The sequence below is a fragment of the Palaemon carinicauda genome, chromosome 12 (genome assembly GCF_036898095.1).
Source record: "Palaemon carinicauda isolate YSFRI2023 chromosome 12, ASM3689809v2, whole genome shotgun sequence".
Lineage (NCBI taxonomy): Eukaryota > Metazoa > Arthropoda > Malacostraca > Decapoda > Palaemonidae > Palaemon > Palaemon carinicauda.
Window position 1 is genome coordinate 66,184,010 of NC_090736.1, and position 15,806 is coordinate 66,199,815.

A 15,806-nucleotide genomic window follows, 5' to 3' on the forward strand; every position below is an offset into this window, starting at 1 on the left:
TTCTTGGATGGAATGGAGAGGTGGTGTGACTTTAAATTCCATTAGATTCCTAACCATTGGAACTTTTGAGCTGGAGAAAGGCGAGACTTCTTGAGATTCATCTTGAAGCCCAGGTGTTCCTGGATCTGGATCACCTTTTTGGCTGCTTGCAGACAAGTAGTCTTAGATGCTACCCACACCAGCCAATCATCTAGATATGCTACCACTAGAATTCCTTGGGAGTGTAGCTGTTGGACAATTGTGTCTGATAGTTTTGTGAATATCCTTGGGGCTGTGTTTAGTCCGAAGGGCATTGCTCTGAAAACGAATTTCTTCTTCTGTAGCTTGAATCCTAGGTAGGAGGAGAAGGGGCTGCTGACTGGCAGGTGCCAGTAGGCGTCTGCCAGGTCTATTAAGACTGTGTACGCCCCTTTTGGTAGAAGGGTTCTTATGTGTTGCAAAGTAAGCATTCTGAACTTGTTGTTCTCGATGAACTTGTTGAGTGCAGACAAGTCTAGAATGACTCTGAGTTTGTCTGAGTCTTTCTTGGGAACACAAAACAGCCTTCCCTGGAATTTGATGGACTTCACTTTCCTTATTACCCTCTTGTTCAAGAGTTCTGAGGTATATTCTTCAAACAAGGGGGTGGAGTGTTGGAAGAATTCTGGAAAACGGGGTAGAGTTCTGTTCCATCTCAACATGAGTCCATTCGTGATTAGGCTGTGGGCCCAGGGATTGAAGGTCCAGCGATCCTGAAAGTGGTATAATCTGCCGCCTACCTGAAACCCCTCAGTGCTTTGGGGTCCTGAGGACTTGTGTCCGTGACCGCGTCCTCCTCTGCCCAGTGAAGGGTTTCCGAAGGAACCTCTTCTTAGGCCTTTTCCTTTATAAGGATGAAAGGTGGTTGACTGCCTCTCAAAGCCAGGATTAAATGCTGGCAACTGGGCTACCAGCTGTTGAGGGACCATCTGGAAGGTGGTTTGGGGCTGTGCTATCAGTTGAAGCACTGTGGCCATGGTCACGGCCGGAAGTTGTGCAGGTTGGCGTGGTCTCCTCGCCTTTTTGTTCTTAGGTTGAGGACCTCCATCTGAGGAATATTTCCTCTTTGATGTCATGCCCCACTTTCGGAGAAGGTTCCTATTCTCCGTGGGTGCTTTGGCTATGACTTCTCGGACCGCTTCCTGTGGAAAAAGGTCCTTGCTCCAGATACACGATGAAATCAGTTTCCTGGGTTCGTGTTTCACTGTTGCTAAGGCAAACAAGTGCTCTCAACAGATTCTTCTTGACTTGATGAAAGCATATGTCCTTCACAAGGGTACCCATGTGAGACTTAGTCAGGAAAACAAACATTTCTGGGGCATTATGTAGGCCTTCGCACATTTCCAGGTAGTTCTGATGAGAAAGGGAGGCTGCTAATCTCTCTTTTGTCTCCTGTTCTCTCCTCAGAAGATGGTCTGGCAACTTCGGGAGGTTCTCATTGAACTGCTGGCCTGCTATTTCTGGATCCAATTTCGATACGGAGAAGGTTAGATGGACGTCTTTCCACCTCTCCTCACAGGTAGACACTGCTAGAGAGAATGGTTTACATTCCTCTAGAAATGGGCAGGGTTTGCCCTCTTTGATTGCCTTAGTGACAAATTCTAGAGCTTTTTCCGAAAAGGGGAAAGAGATGGAGGAAGGAGCAACAAAGGTGGGATGCCTATTGCTCTGTGTTGAGACTTTGGAGTTGGTGTATCCGGCTCCTTTCAAGGACTTTACAAAGATGACTTGTGCCTTGTCATGTTCGAAGACAATGACTTCCTTTGGTACCGTTTCCTCATGGGACGCAGGTTTGTCCCGCAGTCTCACGTAACAGTCTGGATAGGCTGAAAAGCTGGGCCAGAACTCAAGATCTTCAAACAGTTTGGTCCTCATCTTCTCTGAAACAAATAGCTTTCCATTCATCATGGGCATGTGCTCTGCGTACCTCCAAGGGTTGGTTTCGGAGCAGTGAGGGAGGTCTGATACTCTAAGGGGCTTAATAGAGCCCCTGGAAGTTCCAGGGCGATCCCTTTCCTGTATCTGTCTCTTGTTCTGTTGGATGGATTGTTTCATCACTTCCTGTTCCTTCCAGAATGATTCTAACATCTGTTGAATCGACGTGAGGAGTGCTTCGCTCTTGTCGACCTGCGTAGTTGATTGAGGAGTTGAGGTTGAGGAGGTTGATGGCATACGTTGGATTGCCGTCGCGGCAAATTGAGGGTCTTCAGTTACAGTTGAAACGGATCCTTCTTCCTCCATGCGTGGTGGATCCACGTCTTCTTCAGGGCCTTCTTGCAGTAGGTCCTGTTCTGTGTCACTGGACACTTCTGACATCCGTTCTTGGTGGGTGTCCATGCCTTCTAGTGCCTTATGGATGTCCGCGTCGATCTTACGCTGTATGAGAGGAGGCTGGACCTGTTCCTGGGGCACTACTGCGTTTGCTAGCGCCTTGGGGAACAAAAGGCGCCTTAGAGATTCACTAGGTAGGTAAGGTCCCGGAGAGTTCTTTTAGAACCCTCTCACCCACTTATGAAGGGTTTCCCTTGCTGTGTCCCTAGTCTCCACAGTGACTGGGATGGGTTCTCCGAAGCTGTTGGTCAGCAGGGTTGAGCAGGTAGAGCAACCCTTCGGTTCCCAATACTTCAGGGATCCGGATATGATACAGCAGGGGGCATGAGACCTGCACATCGTATGCCCACAAAAGTTCCTACTCTTGTGGTTGCAGAACATAGCTGCGCATTTCACCAGTGGCTCCTCCTGTAAAGGAAATGGCTTCAAGTTATGTGGATTTTATATCATTGATATAAATGCATACTTTTTATTAGCAATAGTAATCACTATTGTAAATGGTAGCTTAGCAATGTAAACTGGAAAGGAAATAAGAAAGACCCATACCTGTGTTTCCTCTCCCGGACAATTGCTGAGACCTCCGTCAGTAATAATATTTTAGATTCCCTGTTAGGGAGAATACAGGGTGGAAGAAATTCTAGTACTTAGAGTTAGGGTTAGTAAGTGTTTATACTAACTTATCCACCTGTAGTATATTAATAATGATCAGTGATTTATTAGGGTCCCGATGATCAAAGGATTCATCTGGGTGTTGAGGGATTACTCAACTTCAACATTATATTGTGGTCCCAACAATAGACTGTGAAAGGAAGCACAGAGTAAGTTAAAAAATAATTTTACTATTGTATTTTTGTATACTGTAGTTCAGCCGGTGTACTACTGAGGCTAGGTTAGTACCTGGCGGCACTAACTGATAGAAAGAGAGAAAGCATTAGGGAAGGGGAGTTTCCTATTATTTTGGTTTAGTACAACAATTGGAAGTGTAGGATTATCAGGCCACCTACCGTCTCCTTGCCAGAATGAGAGTTCTAATGGAAGGGGTAAAAATCTTTCTGATTCTAGCTTCCATCCATCCACAAAAGGCCTGCCGCCAGCTCTACTGCCGACGGCAATAATTGTGGATGGCAGACCAAAAGAGGGCTGAAGACTTCTCAAAAGTATGTTGGCTTTCCCACTGGCAGCCGTCAGTGCCGGCTCAATCTTCCCCTTGTGACATTCACTTCCGGTGAAGGAAGGACATAAGGAGGATTGTGGATGAGGCGGCTGGGCTAACTGCCACCGGTAGGGTCCCGGCCGGCAACGCAGACAACCTGGCAAGCCGGAATGACTGTCAGAAAACCGGCGGAAGAATGTTGTCGGCTATGCCGACACTACAGGACAGAAGGGGGAAGGGAAAGAGTCTTATAGTTCACTGGAAGAGAGGTGGCGGCAGGTATGCCGCCTACCTCCGACAGTGGAATGGGGAAGCGCGGCTTCCTGTGGCGCCAACGTCAACGGCGGCAGAGGAAACATGATTCCTTTGCTGGTGACATCGTAGGCAGCAAGACAAGGGCACCCTGAGTTAATTACCATCTATCCCAAAGCCGGAGTTTTACTCGATGGCAATGAAGAAAGACGGTGTTTAATTACTATCTAACCCAAAGCCGGAGTTCTGCTTGACGGCAATGAGGAAAGACAGTAGTTGCCGCCTGTAATGGTGGCGGTACTCAGGGAGGGAGGAAAGGTTTAGCTTCTTTTCTCTAAAAGAGAATATATATCAAATATTATTCGTGATTCCAGAGGATGTAAATCCCCACCTGAATTAATAAGGAACGATAGGGTGAGGCTAAACGTGGGGAATTACTTTACTAACATATATATGAGCGAGGCTAGCCTAGCTCTGGATGGAACCATGGCCATATTGGTACCGCCAGGGTTCCCAGCATGGTTGGTACGGCCGGGGATCCCTCTGAATACGAAAAGTAAAGTTACATAATCGGAAGAGGAATAATAATTTTTCTGTGTGCACAATTTTCACTTGTATAATTTGCCTAACTAGCTAATATAATAGCTAACTACCGGGAATGTTGCCTTACTAACTAAATCAAATGCAATGATAATCGGAGACAGCGGTCGTAAAATGGCCGCCTCCGGTCATGGCAATGCTCAACCAAACACACTTAAATTATTCGAATTTAACTGAGAGAAGGGAGCCTAAAATTATACACAGGAAAGAATTAATACTCAACTTTCCAGAGGATGAAGATGCTGGAGATTGCATGATTATTCCGAAAACTTGCAACAAAACACCCGGAAAACTTTGGAAGAGCACCTAGCTTATACACTACAAGTAAAGGAATGGCGGCCGGTAGTAGTACGGATAGGAGGTCCACCGGGTACCTAGAACGGCACCCCCTTTCTTTCGCCACTCTTCCCCTTTACATCAAAGAGTTAAATCTATTCGGGGTGAAGATTGCTATGTGTCGTATCTAAAAAATATGTCCGTGATCCCTAGCGGTATCCTTAACTGGATACTCGCGCCAGGAGTTAGAATCCTGGAGACCTTCAGTTTATTTCTCTGGGAGTATCACTGTAGCAAATATCCCTTAGAAAGCTACCTAAAGGAACCTTCCATCAGGACGACATGGCCGAGCCCCAAAAAGATACTTTTCTGCCAGAAAAATTTAGCAAGTGCTGGTACATAAGGGGGGGATCATATAGAGACAAGCTTGCACACTAAGTCGAGAACTATAAACCCCTGAAACGACCCACCTACCAACCCTCAGTCAGTAACACTTACAAGGTAGTGTAGAAATCATCACACCTGTGGGAGGAGGAGGATGAATGTGAGAAGACCTCCTGGCCATCCAGCGTAAGGATTTCAGACTACTCAATTTATCTTTCATACAAAGAACCTTGGTAGGAGTAACAGGAAGAAGTGTAATGATTTTTATAGAGCAGGAACCACTGAAGCAATGTGATAAATCAAAATCATAGAATTATAGTCTTAGCTGAGAGCAAGATATAAAAAAAATGTGTAAATTCAGCTCTCCCACTTGCCTAAGGAAAGAAAAGCACCTACAAAAGTCACTTGGTATTAGAATGTCAATCATAAATACGGCACAGGATCAGCAACTGAATTTTGTAATAATACACTAACTACTTCTAAAGGTATTTGTTTCCAAACTGTAATAAAACAATTATACTTTAGTTTAATTGGATAATGTTAGAACTTTAAATTCAACATTTTATAGATTCTTTTGCATGCGAACCAAGTAGTACTCTTGTTTGGCAATTCAGGAGCTACATTGCCATGAAGGATAGAATCTATATTCCTTCTCTCTAAAGTCCTTTCCACACAAGGGGCAAATACACGGCAGGCAGACACTTTTACCATTTTGGGGCATGGGTGGTGACAACAAGTGTAGATGATGTCATAGACGATAAAACCATGGGCAAACCATCAAGTGCCCATGCTCGTTGTTAAGGCACTGGATGGGCAGGCACCTGACTAGAGACCACATTGTCAGATACAACTCTGCACTCCAGCCCTTGCCCAGCTATGGTCCAAGTCAAATGTTTACCTGCCTGTGCTTACTGTCTGCCTTGCATTTGCTCCTCATGTGGAAGAGGCTTTAGGAAGGTCATATCTACATCAGATTGAGAAGCAATTGTGAGGCAAAATTGCAATCATTTTTGGATATGAAATATAAACTATTCAATACCTTTGATAAAATTCTACTAGCCCTTCAAAATAACTTGTGGTTAACTTAATAATTTATTCATATTAAAGACTATCATAAATGATGAAGACCAAAAACATTAGACCCTAGTGGGAAAACTCTATATCCTCTTGTTTAAAACATTATTGCACAATTAGTTGGGGAATTCATGTAATCAAAATTAAGAGCCATAAAACAGAAAGCTATTCAGTACTATTACTTACCTGAAATGCAGGCCTCCAGGTACTTTGATTCCATGATGGCTTGGTATGTCATGCCATTGTTTCGGCTGATGGCATCCTGTACTTCTTCGCGAAGGAGTTGTTGTTTATCCGAGTTCTTTGCCAGCTCATATGCAACAAAAGCTAGGGTTGTGGCTGTTGTGTCATACCCAGCAATTATAAATAACACACACTGGGCTATAATGGTTTCATCTTTGAGAACTGTTAAAAAAAGGGACAGCCTTAATCAAAGTATCAAATATCTAAAAAGAAAGAAAGAAAAGAAAAAACAATAATCAACTCTGAGCTTATAACAGCTTTCTAGTAAATTTAGTTACTAATCTATGTAAAAGTGTATACAACACATTATCATAATCCCATTCAAATCTATAAAATAGTGTTATAATTGAACATGCAACTCTCTCAGAAAGTCCATTACTTAAGTCCCTAGTCAAAGAATATAATATTACTAAAAAATTACTTCTTACAAAAAATACTAAAACACATCAATGTTTTTTTTTTTTTTTTTTTTTTTTTTTGTCAATGCTAAACATACTCCAACTATACAAAGTTATGTCAATCTTCAGAAGTACATTAGTAGTACAAACATCTTACCTTGCTTTTTGGAAGGGTCAGATAAATCTTCCCCTGATTGTGCCTCCAAGAGTAGATCCAAAAAATCTCCTCTTTTAATTCCTTTCCTTCTTGCAGCCAAGGTCTCTTCCACAACATTCTTAAAGAACTGCGTCTCCTTGGGAAACATATTAATTCCTAATTTTGACATTAATTTCGGCGCTATTCCTAACATAATGAAAATTAACAATCTGCTGAAACCAAAGTCAAAGAAAGGGTCGGCCTTTTTTGGAAATTCGGCATTCTCATCAACAAGCGAATTGCATTCTAATCCAAAGGCACAAGATGCAATAGTGTCAATGGTAAACCTTCCAAAATTAAGCTTCATGTTCACAAAGGGTTTCTTTGTACTCTCTGCTAAACTAAAGGCCACAAGAGCATCTGCTTTCTCACAAACAAGGTGAAACATGTTTTTCATTTTCCCCGAACTAAATGTTGGAGACACGATGGATCGCAATTTTTTCCATTGCTCTCCATTTTCATTTGAAAGCATTTCATTCATGCATTGATCATTTTTACTTTGTGATTTGAAGACTCGTCGATCTGTGAAGTGGTCAAAGTCCTTGATAAAAATACTTCTTATCATCTCTGGCTCACATACGTAAAGATAAGGAGAGAAGAACGTATATCCTCCAGCCAACCCATTTCTGGAGTATTTCTGGTAAACCTATTAAGGGAAGAAATGAATAATTATGGCATTAGAAATGGATTTATATGAGCACAAAGTTAAAATTCCAACCAAGTCGAGGGTACATAACACACACACTCACCTCAACGTCAAACATCCATCGTCCTTGCTTGGACGATCCAATTCTGTCAATATGACCAATGATGGGGGTGATGGGTGGTGTTAAAATCCCACGTTTCGCCCAATAACTAAATTTATGTCTGCTATAGAGCCACACAGAAACCACGAGAAGAACCAGCAGGGACACTGTTACCATGACCATTTCTAGAATAAAAACCCATAAAAGCAAATCATTAATTATGCTTTCTAAAAACCCATTTAACAAATACTAAACACAGAAGGATATAACAGAAGTCCTCCATACACCACTTATAATCCCATTTATCAGTGGTGGACTTATGTCAGGCATTTGGGAAGTGTCCCGGGGCTCCTACGTTTAGCCTCCAATGCAAAGGTTAAAACCAAAGATTATTATAAATCTAAACCACTAAATTCGGTTTGAACACATTCCAAGTGTGGAAAAAAAAACTTCCCTAGACTCCTCTTTTCAGTGGTAAAACTGTTGGCTTACAGCCCCCAACCCCGCAAATATTGTGTCCCAGGCCATCCACTGGCTAAATGCAGCCCTGCCATTCATAATTCATAAAATTTTGTATTCTGCTTGTCTATTCATAATTTACAGTATCAAGTTTTGTATTCACCTTGCCAATTCTTAATTTACTAAATTTTGTACTCTTCTTGCTCATTCCTGATTAATTAATTTTTATTCAAATTGACTATACTTATGTTATGTAGTCTCCTTGCCCAATCCTAATCTATAATTTTTTTTTACTCACTTGTCCATTCATAATTTATAAAATTTTGTATTCCCCTTTCCTATTCCTAATCTATCAAATTTTGTATTCGCTTTGTTCATTCCTCGTTTATTAGATTTTATATTCCCCTTGCCCAATCCTAATTTATCAAACTTTATATTCCTCATGCTCATCCTTAAATGATTATATTTTGTATTCCCCCACCTATTCTTAATTTAAACTTTGTTACAAGTAACTTTGAATACAGAAAAAACGGGAAACAAATTTATATCACGGATAAGAGTATTACATCGGACTGAAAGCAAATGTTTTGCTCCATATAGGCACTTGTGGACCAATACAGAGGAATCTGGCACTTGTGCAGAAATCAATCACCTGTACCTATACACCATCCACGTATTGTCCATGTTGTGTATCTACACTGGGATGTCTCATTTTCATGCCATTTTAATGAAAAAGTGAAAGTAGTCATCTCTACAGCTGATATGTTTCTTGTTAAGGCTGAACGTAAGAGTGTAAAAAAAGATGAGCAAGTATCCAGAAAGTGTAAAGTAAGTGATTCAGTTAGTAATGGTGAGTGTCGTTCAAAAGAGAGAACTTCTGATATCTTATCAGAAGTTCACATTGAGGGAGATTCTTCCTCCAAGCAGTGCCCTTCTCCTCTCTCACCTTGACGTTAGCCATGACTCCCCTCAAAGGTAAAGTGTGAGATAATATGGTAATATTTCAATCTTTATTGTGAACTAAGTAAACTTTCGGTAGTCTCCCACCCAGGCATTTTTTTCTTTTTGCATGAAAACCCCATTTTTCCATTGGTTTTCTTGTTGTTTCGTTGTGTTCTGTTGTTATTATCTTCCGTAAAAGTATAGTTTTCCAATTACCACCACCCAACATGACCCCCAACATTAATGGGGAGACCCCCCGGTGTGAATCATGGTTTAGGGTGGGATAAAATGAAAACTAATGAATTGCGGAAGATAGTAACAGCAGAAACCAACAAAACTACAAGAAAACTAACAATATTTTTTTTTTATGTAAAAATAAGAGGATGAAACAACATCTATGGACTAACTGGTGCAATTATCTCTCAAGCACCACTGTTGAGTTCCATTTCCTCTCGAGCTCTGTTTTCTTTCAAACATCGGCGTCTCAAACCATAACAAAGGTCAATTTGAAAAGGGACACAAACACAAGAACACCGGCCTACCTAAACTTCCCCACCTTATTCGGCCTCAATGACCCTCGTTGTCAGGATGCCAGAAACTTCAAATCCTTCATTCATTCATTCCCCACCTAACCTAACCTCGAAGCAAGACCTCCCTTAGACAGCTGTATCCATAGCTTAGGCTGAGACCTTAATAGTCAGAGTCTGAGTAATCCAAATCAGGTATAAAAACAAGGGAAACAATTTAGCTTCAAAATAGCACTTATCCACACAACTAGCCCTGTAATCACTCACAGAGAAAATGCACTTGGCACGCGTCTAGTTAAGTCTTTGTAACTTTACCATGACACTGCCAGTAATGTTGATCGATTATCTGTGCATAAAATGCAATCATGCACGGCTTGGAACACTTCAGACACTTCATTTCTGACAGAAGTACTACTTGATTACATAGAAATTTCAAACTTTCTTCGTTTTTAGTTAAAAATAGTCTAATGGCTTTTTGTGGGGCTTATTCTCATATGATGATCTTTCCTTTATGGTTGCCATGGCTAAACTAAAGATGTTTTTATGTTCAACAAAAAAGCATTTGATGCAAATTTGAGCTTTTGAAGTTCTACCGATTCAACCAAACGATTTGCAAGATCATTCCACAACTTGGTCACAGCTGGAATAAAGTTTCTAGAATACTGTGTAGTATTGAGCCTCATGATGGAGAAAGCCTGAATATTAGAAAAATCTGCCTACCTAGTAGGCCTATTACCAACAGAATGGTACTGTCCGGGAAGATCTGAATGTAAAAGATAGTCAAAATTAGGAAAAAATATTATGCAACATGCATAATGAACTAAGTGAACAATGGTGCCAGAGATTGATATCTAGATCAGGAATAAGAAATTTAATAGACCGAAAGTTCCTGTCCAACAAATTAAGATGAGAATCAGCAGCTGAACACCAGACAGGAGAACAATACATGAAACTTTAGAGGTAGTATGTTGGCCAGGGCACCAGTCACCCGTTGAGCTACTACCACTAGAGATTTATGGGGTCTTTTGACTGGGTAGACAGTACTACATTGGATCCTTCTCTCTGATTACGGTTCACTTTCCCTTTGCCTACACATATACCGAATAGTCTGGCCTATTCTTTACATGCTCTCTTCCGTCCTCATATACCTGGCAACACTCAGACTACCCAACGATTCTTCTTTACCCAAGGGGTTACTGGGCTGTAATTGTTCAGTGGCCAATTTCCTCTTGGTCAGGATAGAAGGGACTCTTTAGCTACGGTAAGAAGCTCTTCTAGGAAGACACTCCAAAATCAAACCATTGTTCTCAAGTCATGGGTAGTACAATAGCCTCTGTACCATGGTCTTCCACTGTTTTAGGTTAGAGTTCTCTTGCTTGAGGGTATACTCAGGCACACTATTCTATCTTATTTCTCCTACTCTAGTTTTGTTAAATTTTTTTATAGTTTTTATAGGAGATATTTATTTTGATGTTACTTTTCTTGAAATATTTTATTTTTTCGTATTTCCTATCCTCACTGGGCTATTTTCCCTGTTGGAGCCCATGGGCTTATAGCATCCTGCTTTTCCAACTAGGGTTTAGCTTAGCAAATAATAATAATAATAATAATAATAATAATAATAATAATAATAATAATAATAATAATAATAATAATAATAATAATAATAAAAAGGTAGAATAAAAGAATTAAAACACTTCTTCAGAATAGATTGATCACTGAAAATCGTACAACACTTTTTCAATAAGCCATTTTTTTTTTTTTTTTGTGCAATTGAAGAAGACACAGATCTAATAGGTCTCTCAAAAGTAAATTTGCTGTCGAAAATCTCACCTAATATTTTATAGAGTCATACAGAGTTAAAGAAACATTAACAATGTTGAGATCCAGATGTTGAGGAGCAACTGTCCTCGACCCAGAGGCGGATTTAGGTTGTGCGGGGCCCTAGGCCCGGTGACCTTACCGGGCCCTCAAATCAGTGTACGAGCGAAGCGTTAAAATAAATTAGCTTTTTAAACAATATTAAATTTATTGAAATTTAACCAAATTAACATTTCACAGTTGAACATTACCCATAAGATTTTTTGAAGCTCAACAATAAAAAATAACTATAATAATATACCATTAACTAAAGAGATAAGCGTTGAAATAAATTTTCTTTTTAAACAATATTTAATTTATTGATAATTATCCAAGTGACCATTTCACAGTTGAACATTACACATTTGCTTTTTTGAAGCATAACAAAAAAAATTACTATAATAATACACCATTAACTAAGGAGATCCCCAACTATAATGATGCACCATTGAAAAATAATAACTTCAATCATACACCATAAACAAAAGAGAATACCGTTTGACTATAGTGAGTGGCAAAATGGCAAAATGAGTGGGTTTTGTTTATTGCATGCAATTTGCACGATACACTCAACTATTTCTCATTAAAAAAAATGATTTTTTTCGAGCCTTCTTACTTGCAAACTGTTTGATGACATCAGTAAAATCAAGCACCCTTAATTTTTCATGCTCAATGCTAAACAGGGTGAGTGAATATAAGCGATTCTGCCCCATGGTGTTTCTTAGATAATTCTTTAGTAGTTTCAGCTTGGAGAATGATCGCTCCCCAGTGCAGTTTGTGACATTCATGCAGAGATAGAGTCGTAATACAATTTCAACATTAGCAAATGTTTCAACCATGTCATGTCTGTGAATTATCTTATACATTTCTAGTTCCGGACTTTGTCTTTGAGCAGCTTTTGCACCACCTAATGAAGGAGCACTTTCAGATGAACCTCTTGGAATGGATTTCATGAGGTGTGCAAACTGCAAAAGCTCCGACTCCAATCCCGCCTCCAAGTCATTAGGATATGAAGACACAAGCTTTTCAGCAGCTGCTTCAAGTTCAGTGTTTGTTTTGTTTGAGATTTCTGATAAAAACCCAAATTTCTCTCGAAGGTTGCTGTAAGCTGCAAGGCATTGTGTTAGGGCAGCATAGAGCTTGTCAATGATTGGAATGAAAGCAGTCACTCTAAACATGTCTCTCCCTGTCAGATTAACATCCTCCACCGAGTCTAGTTCATCGTGGTGACGCTTGCGCTTTCTAATACGCTGCGACTGCCTGTCGGCGTAGTATGCAACTTTACCAGTCACGTCACTTGGATCACACTTAGCCATAGCTTTTGCTTCAAAATCATCGAACTGGGATCTCAGGTCTTTAACAAACTGTAAAAGAGACTCCAGCAGTGTGACAGCTGTGTTGAGGGAGATTCCAGGTTTTTACAGTTGAATACTGGCACTCTGAAACCTTTCCAATACTGTATCCCAAAATTTAAGAAGAATTACTGTTTCAAGTTTTTTCAAACCTTTGAGAAGACCACTTGCTTCAGCTCTTGTTTCAGCTGGCTGATTCTGATCCGAGGAAAACTCTTCCAGAACAATGATGTTTACTTTGTGTGCTCTACTGAGAGCAGCTACAGCATCTGCTCGTGCTGACCAACGAGTGTCTGAAAGTTTTTTATCAACTTTCAACTTCTTATCTTTATTAGTCTCTATTACCTCACGGTGTCTCCTCCAACAATAAGTAGATGCGACAAGGAATGAGTACAAGTTTTGTATCAGACCAAACAATGACACTGCAGTAGGACATTGATGATAGAAATAGAAATATTAGAAGAAACATTGATGAGGCAAAAAAAATGAACATGGAAAAACTAAAACGTTGAGGCACTAGAGAGAAAAAAGCATTAACGTGTTTTTTGAAAGTTTTACAATCATTTGACTTGACGACATCATTAGGAAGGGTGTTCCAAACATTAACAGATGAGGGGATGAAGCAACGAGAAAACTGAGACGTGTTCGACAGTAAGAGAGGTGGAACCTTTTTTTGTAACTGATGTTTGACAAGTTAGTCTTTTCCTGTTTTTGTCGACAGGCAAATAGAAAAGGTTTCAATCAATGAAATTCACACCTGAGCAGAAATAAGCCGGAAGCTACGTCAAGAAGTCAGATGAGACCACTGCGCTCAGAAAACAATGAGAGTGAACACTTCAGGCAGAAAGAGCAAACTGATAAAAAAAGCATGCTAGCACAAAATAAAGCACACAGATGAGAGTAATCGTGAAAATAGTTGCACAAGATTTATCACGAGTCATTAATGCATACATGTAAGCATGTGCATACAGGGTTCAACAGCCAATCAGAGTGCAGATTGAACGTTAGTAATCGCGCCACGTGGACCCAACAAGAAGCAAAGAAAAGTCCACTGGTCCACACACAATGAATATTATTTACACAATTTATATGATAGATTGACAGAAAACCGAGCTTGCATTATTGCATCAACTTGCGAATTCGAAATGTTGCTTGAAAGCAAACTATGAAATTCAAAGTCATTGAACCGATGAAGTGAATATAACTCACTTTCATGCATACTAAACGCCACATTCATTGCACAGCTCAAATGCTGCGAATTGCCAAATTGCAAATGCCTAATTGCCAAATTGCAAATGTTGTAATTGCCTGTGTAGATGTTATTTCGCAGAAATTCATTGACACAAGCGTGGAGAAATTTTTTTCCATTGATTATAAAGTGCCCACGCCGAATTATGAATCAAATTTCGTGGGCCTCACAGGCGCGGGGCCCTAGGCCATGGCCTACTCGGCCCTCTCCTAAATCCGCCGCTGCCTCGACCTACTTTCAATCATACTTTGAGTTTTTTTAGGATTCAACTTCATGCCCCATAAATTGCACCATGCACTAATTTTAGCTAGATCTCTATAAAAGGATTCATCAACCCCAGATCTATATTCATGAGACAGAATTGATGCAAAGAGAGTAGCATCATCTGTAAATGCTTTGAGCTTGTTTTCTAAGCCAAATCACATGTCATGTGTACATAGTATGAAGAGTAATGGACCAAGAACAATACCCTAAGGAACACTAAGATATCACATACTTATACTCACGAGGGTACCCATCAACAACTCTGTGATCTATTACTTACGAATTCAATAATAATGCTAACATCGACCCACCCACCCACCCCCAACTGTTTGAGTTTGAAAACAAGGGCTTCATGATTAACATGATCAAAGGCAGCACTAAATAAAGGCCAATCATACGAACTTCCTAACCACAATCAAGGAATTTCCGTACAGCATTGGAGATTGTAAGAAGGGCACCGCACGCTCCAAGGCATTTACAAAAGCCGAATTATGTAGGCAAAGGAAAAATAAGTCGTAATCATAGATAGGGGTCCAGTGTAATACTGTATTGTCTTGCCAGTCAAAGGACCAAATAACTCTCTAGCAGTAGTACCTCGACGAGTGGCTGGTGCTCTGGCCAACCTACAGCCTACACAAACACACACAAACACTTATATATATATATATATATATATATATATATATATATATATATATATATATATATATATATATATATATATATATATATATATATATACATATATATATATATATATATATATATATATATATATATATATATATATATATATATATATATATATATATATATGTGTGTGTGTGTGTGTGTGTGTGTGTGTATAATAAACTTGCAAATTAATCTTTATAAAACATTTTAGCAATCTGTTCCATATGTGTTTGCGTAATGTCTCTGTATATTTGTGAAACATCACTTGAAGCTATTTCTTTAGCTTTTTGTTTTTCTGGGTAATTTAGATGGAGGTACATTTTTGTTATTAAGATGAAGGATACTGTCAGACTTTTAGGTCTACCGGCATACTCATAAGCAGAACAGCATGGCATTGTGTACCATCACGTCACTAATTATATGGAAAACAGAAATAAAGACTGTGGAAATAATAATACGTCTTGATGGCAATTGGCCACTGAGAGACTGGTTGGCTGGTATCCTGCCACCCGGAAACAAAATGGCGCCCATTATCCCCGAGTATAGCAACTCGTATGTCGCTACTCATGTTTATATAGGTAGTTGGAATAACCGAATGCTACAAACCCAAAGGGTCCAACAGGGAAAGTAGCCAGCTCAGTGAGGAAAGGAAATAGGGGAATAACAAAACCTAATATCAGCCCGTTTAACAGAAAAGAATTTATAAAAAGTTTGAACTTCAACCGCGTGATTACGAAGATCAATTTACAGCTGGAATAAAACTAATCGATTAGGCCTGTGTACTATTGTGCCTTAAGATGGAGAATAAAC

The 15,806-nt window shown here is 39.8% G+C and overlaps 2 protein-coding genes across 2 annotated transcripts in view; both read right to left on the bottom strand.

The window, feature by feature from the left end:
• Positions 1 to 15,806, bottom strand: part of LOC137651248 (cytochrome P450 3A41-like) — a 74,370-nt gene that overhangs the window by 24,188 nt on the left and 34,376 nt on the right. Inside the window, exons 2-4 of the mRNA XM_068384476.1 lie at positions 7,675 to 7,856; positions 6,887 to 7,571; positions 6,275 to 6,493 (exon numbers count right to left, since the gene is read on the bottom strand). Of these exons, the coding sequence (XP_068240577.1) occupies positions 6,275 to 6,493; positions 6,887 to 7,571; positions 7,675 to 7,854 (1,084 nt within the window). The 5' untranslated portion in view covers positions 7,855 to 7,856. The remainder of the gene's footprint in view (positions 1 to 6,274; positions 6,494 to 6,886; positions 7,572 to 7,674; positions 7,857 to 15,806) is intronic.
• LOC137650863 (uncharacterized) lies at positions 8,258 to 14,030 on the bottom strand. Its single transcript, XM_068384018.1, has 4 exons — positions 14,021 to 14,030; positions 12,964 to 13,104; positions 12,076 to 12,852; positions 8,258 to 8,340 (listed from the first exon to the last, which is right to left on the bottom strand). Exons 1-4 carry the CDS (start codon positions 14,028 to 14,030, stop codon positions 8,258 to 8,260), a joined length of 1,011 nt encoding a protein of 336 aa, XP_068240119.1.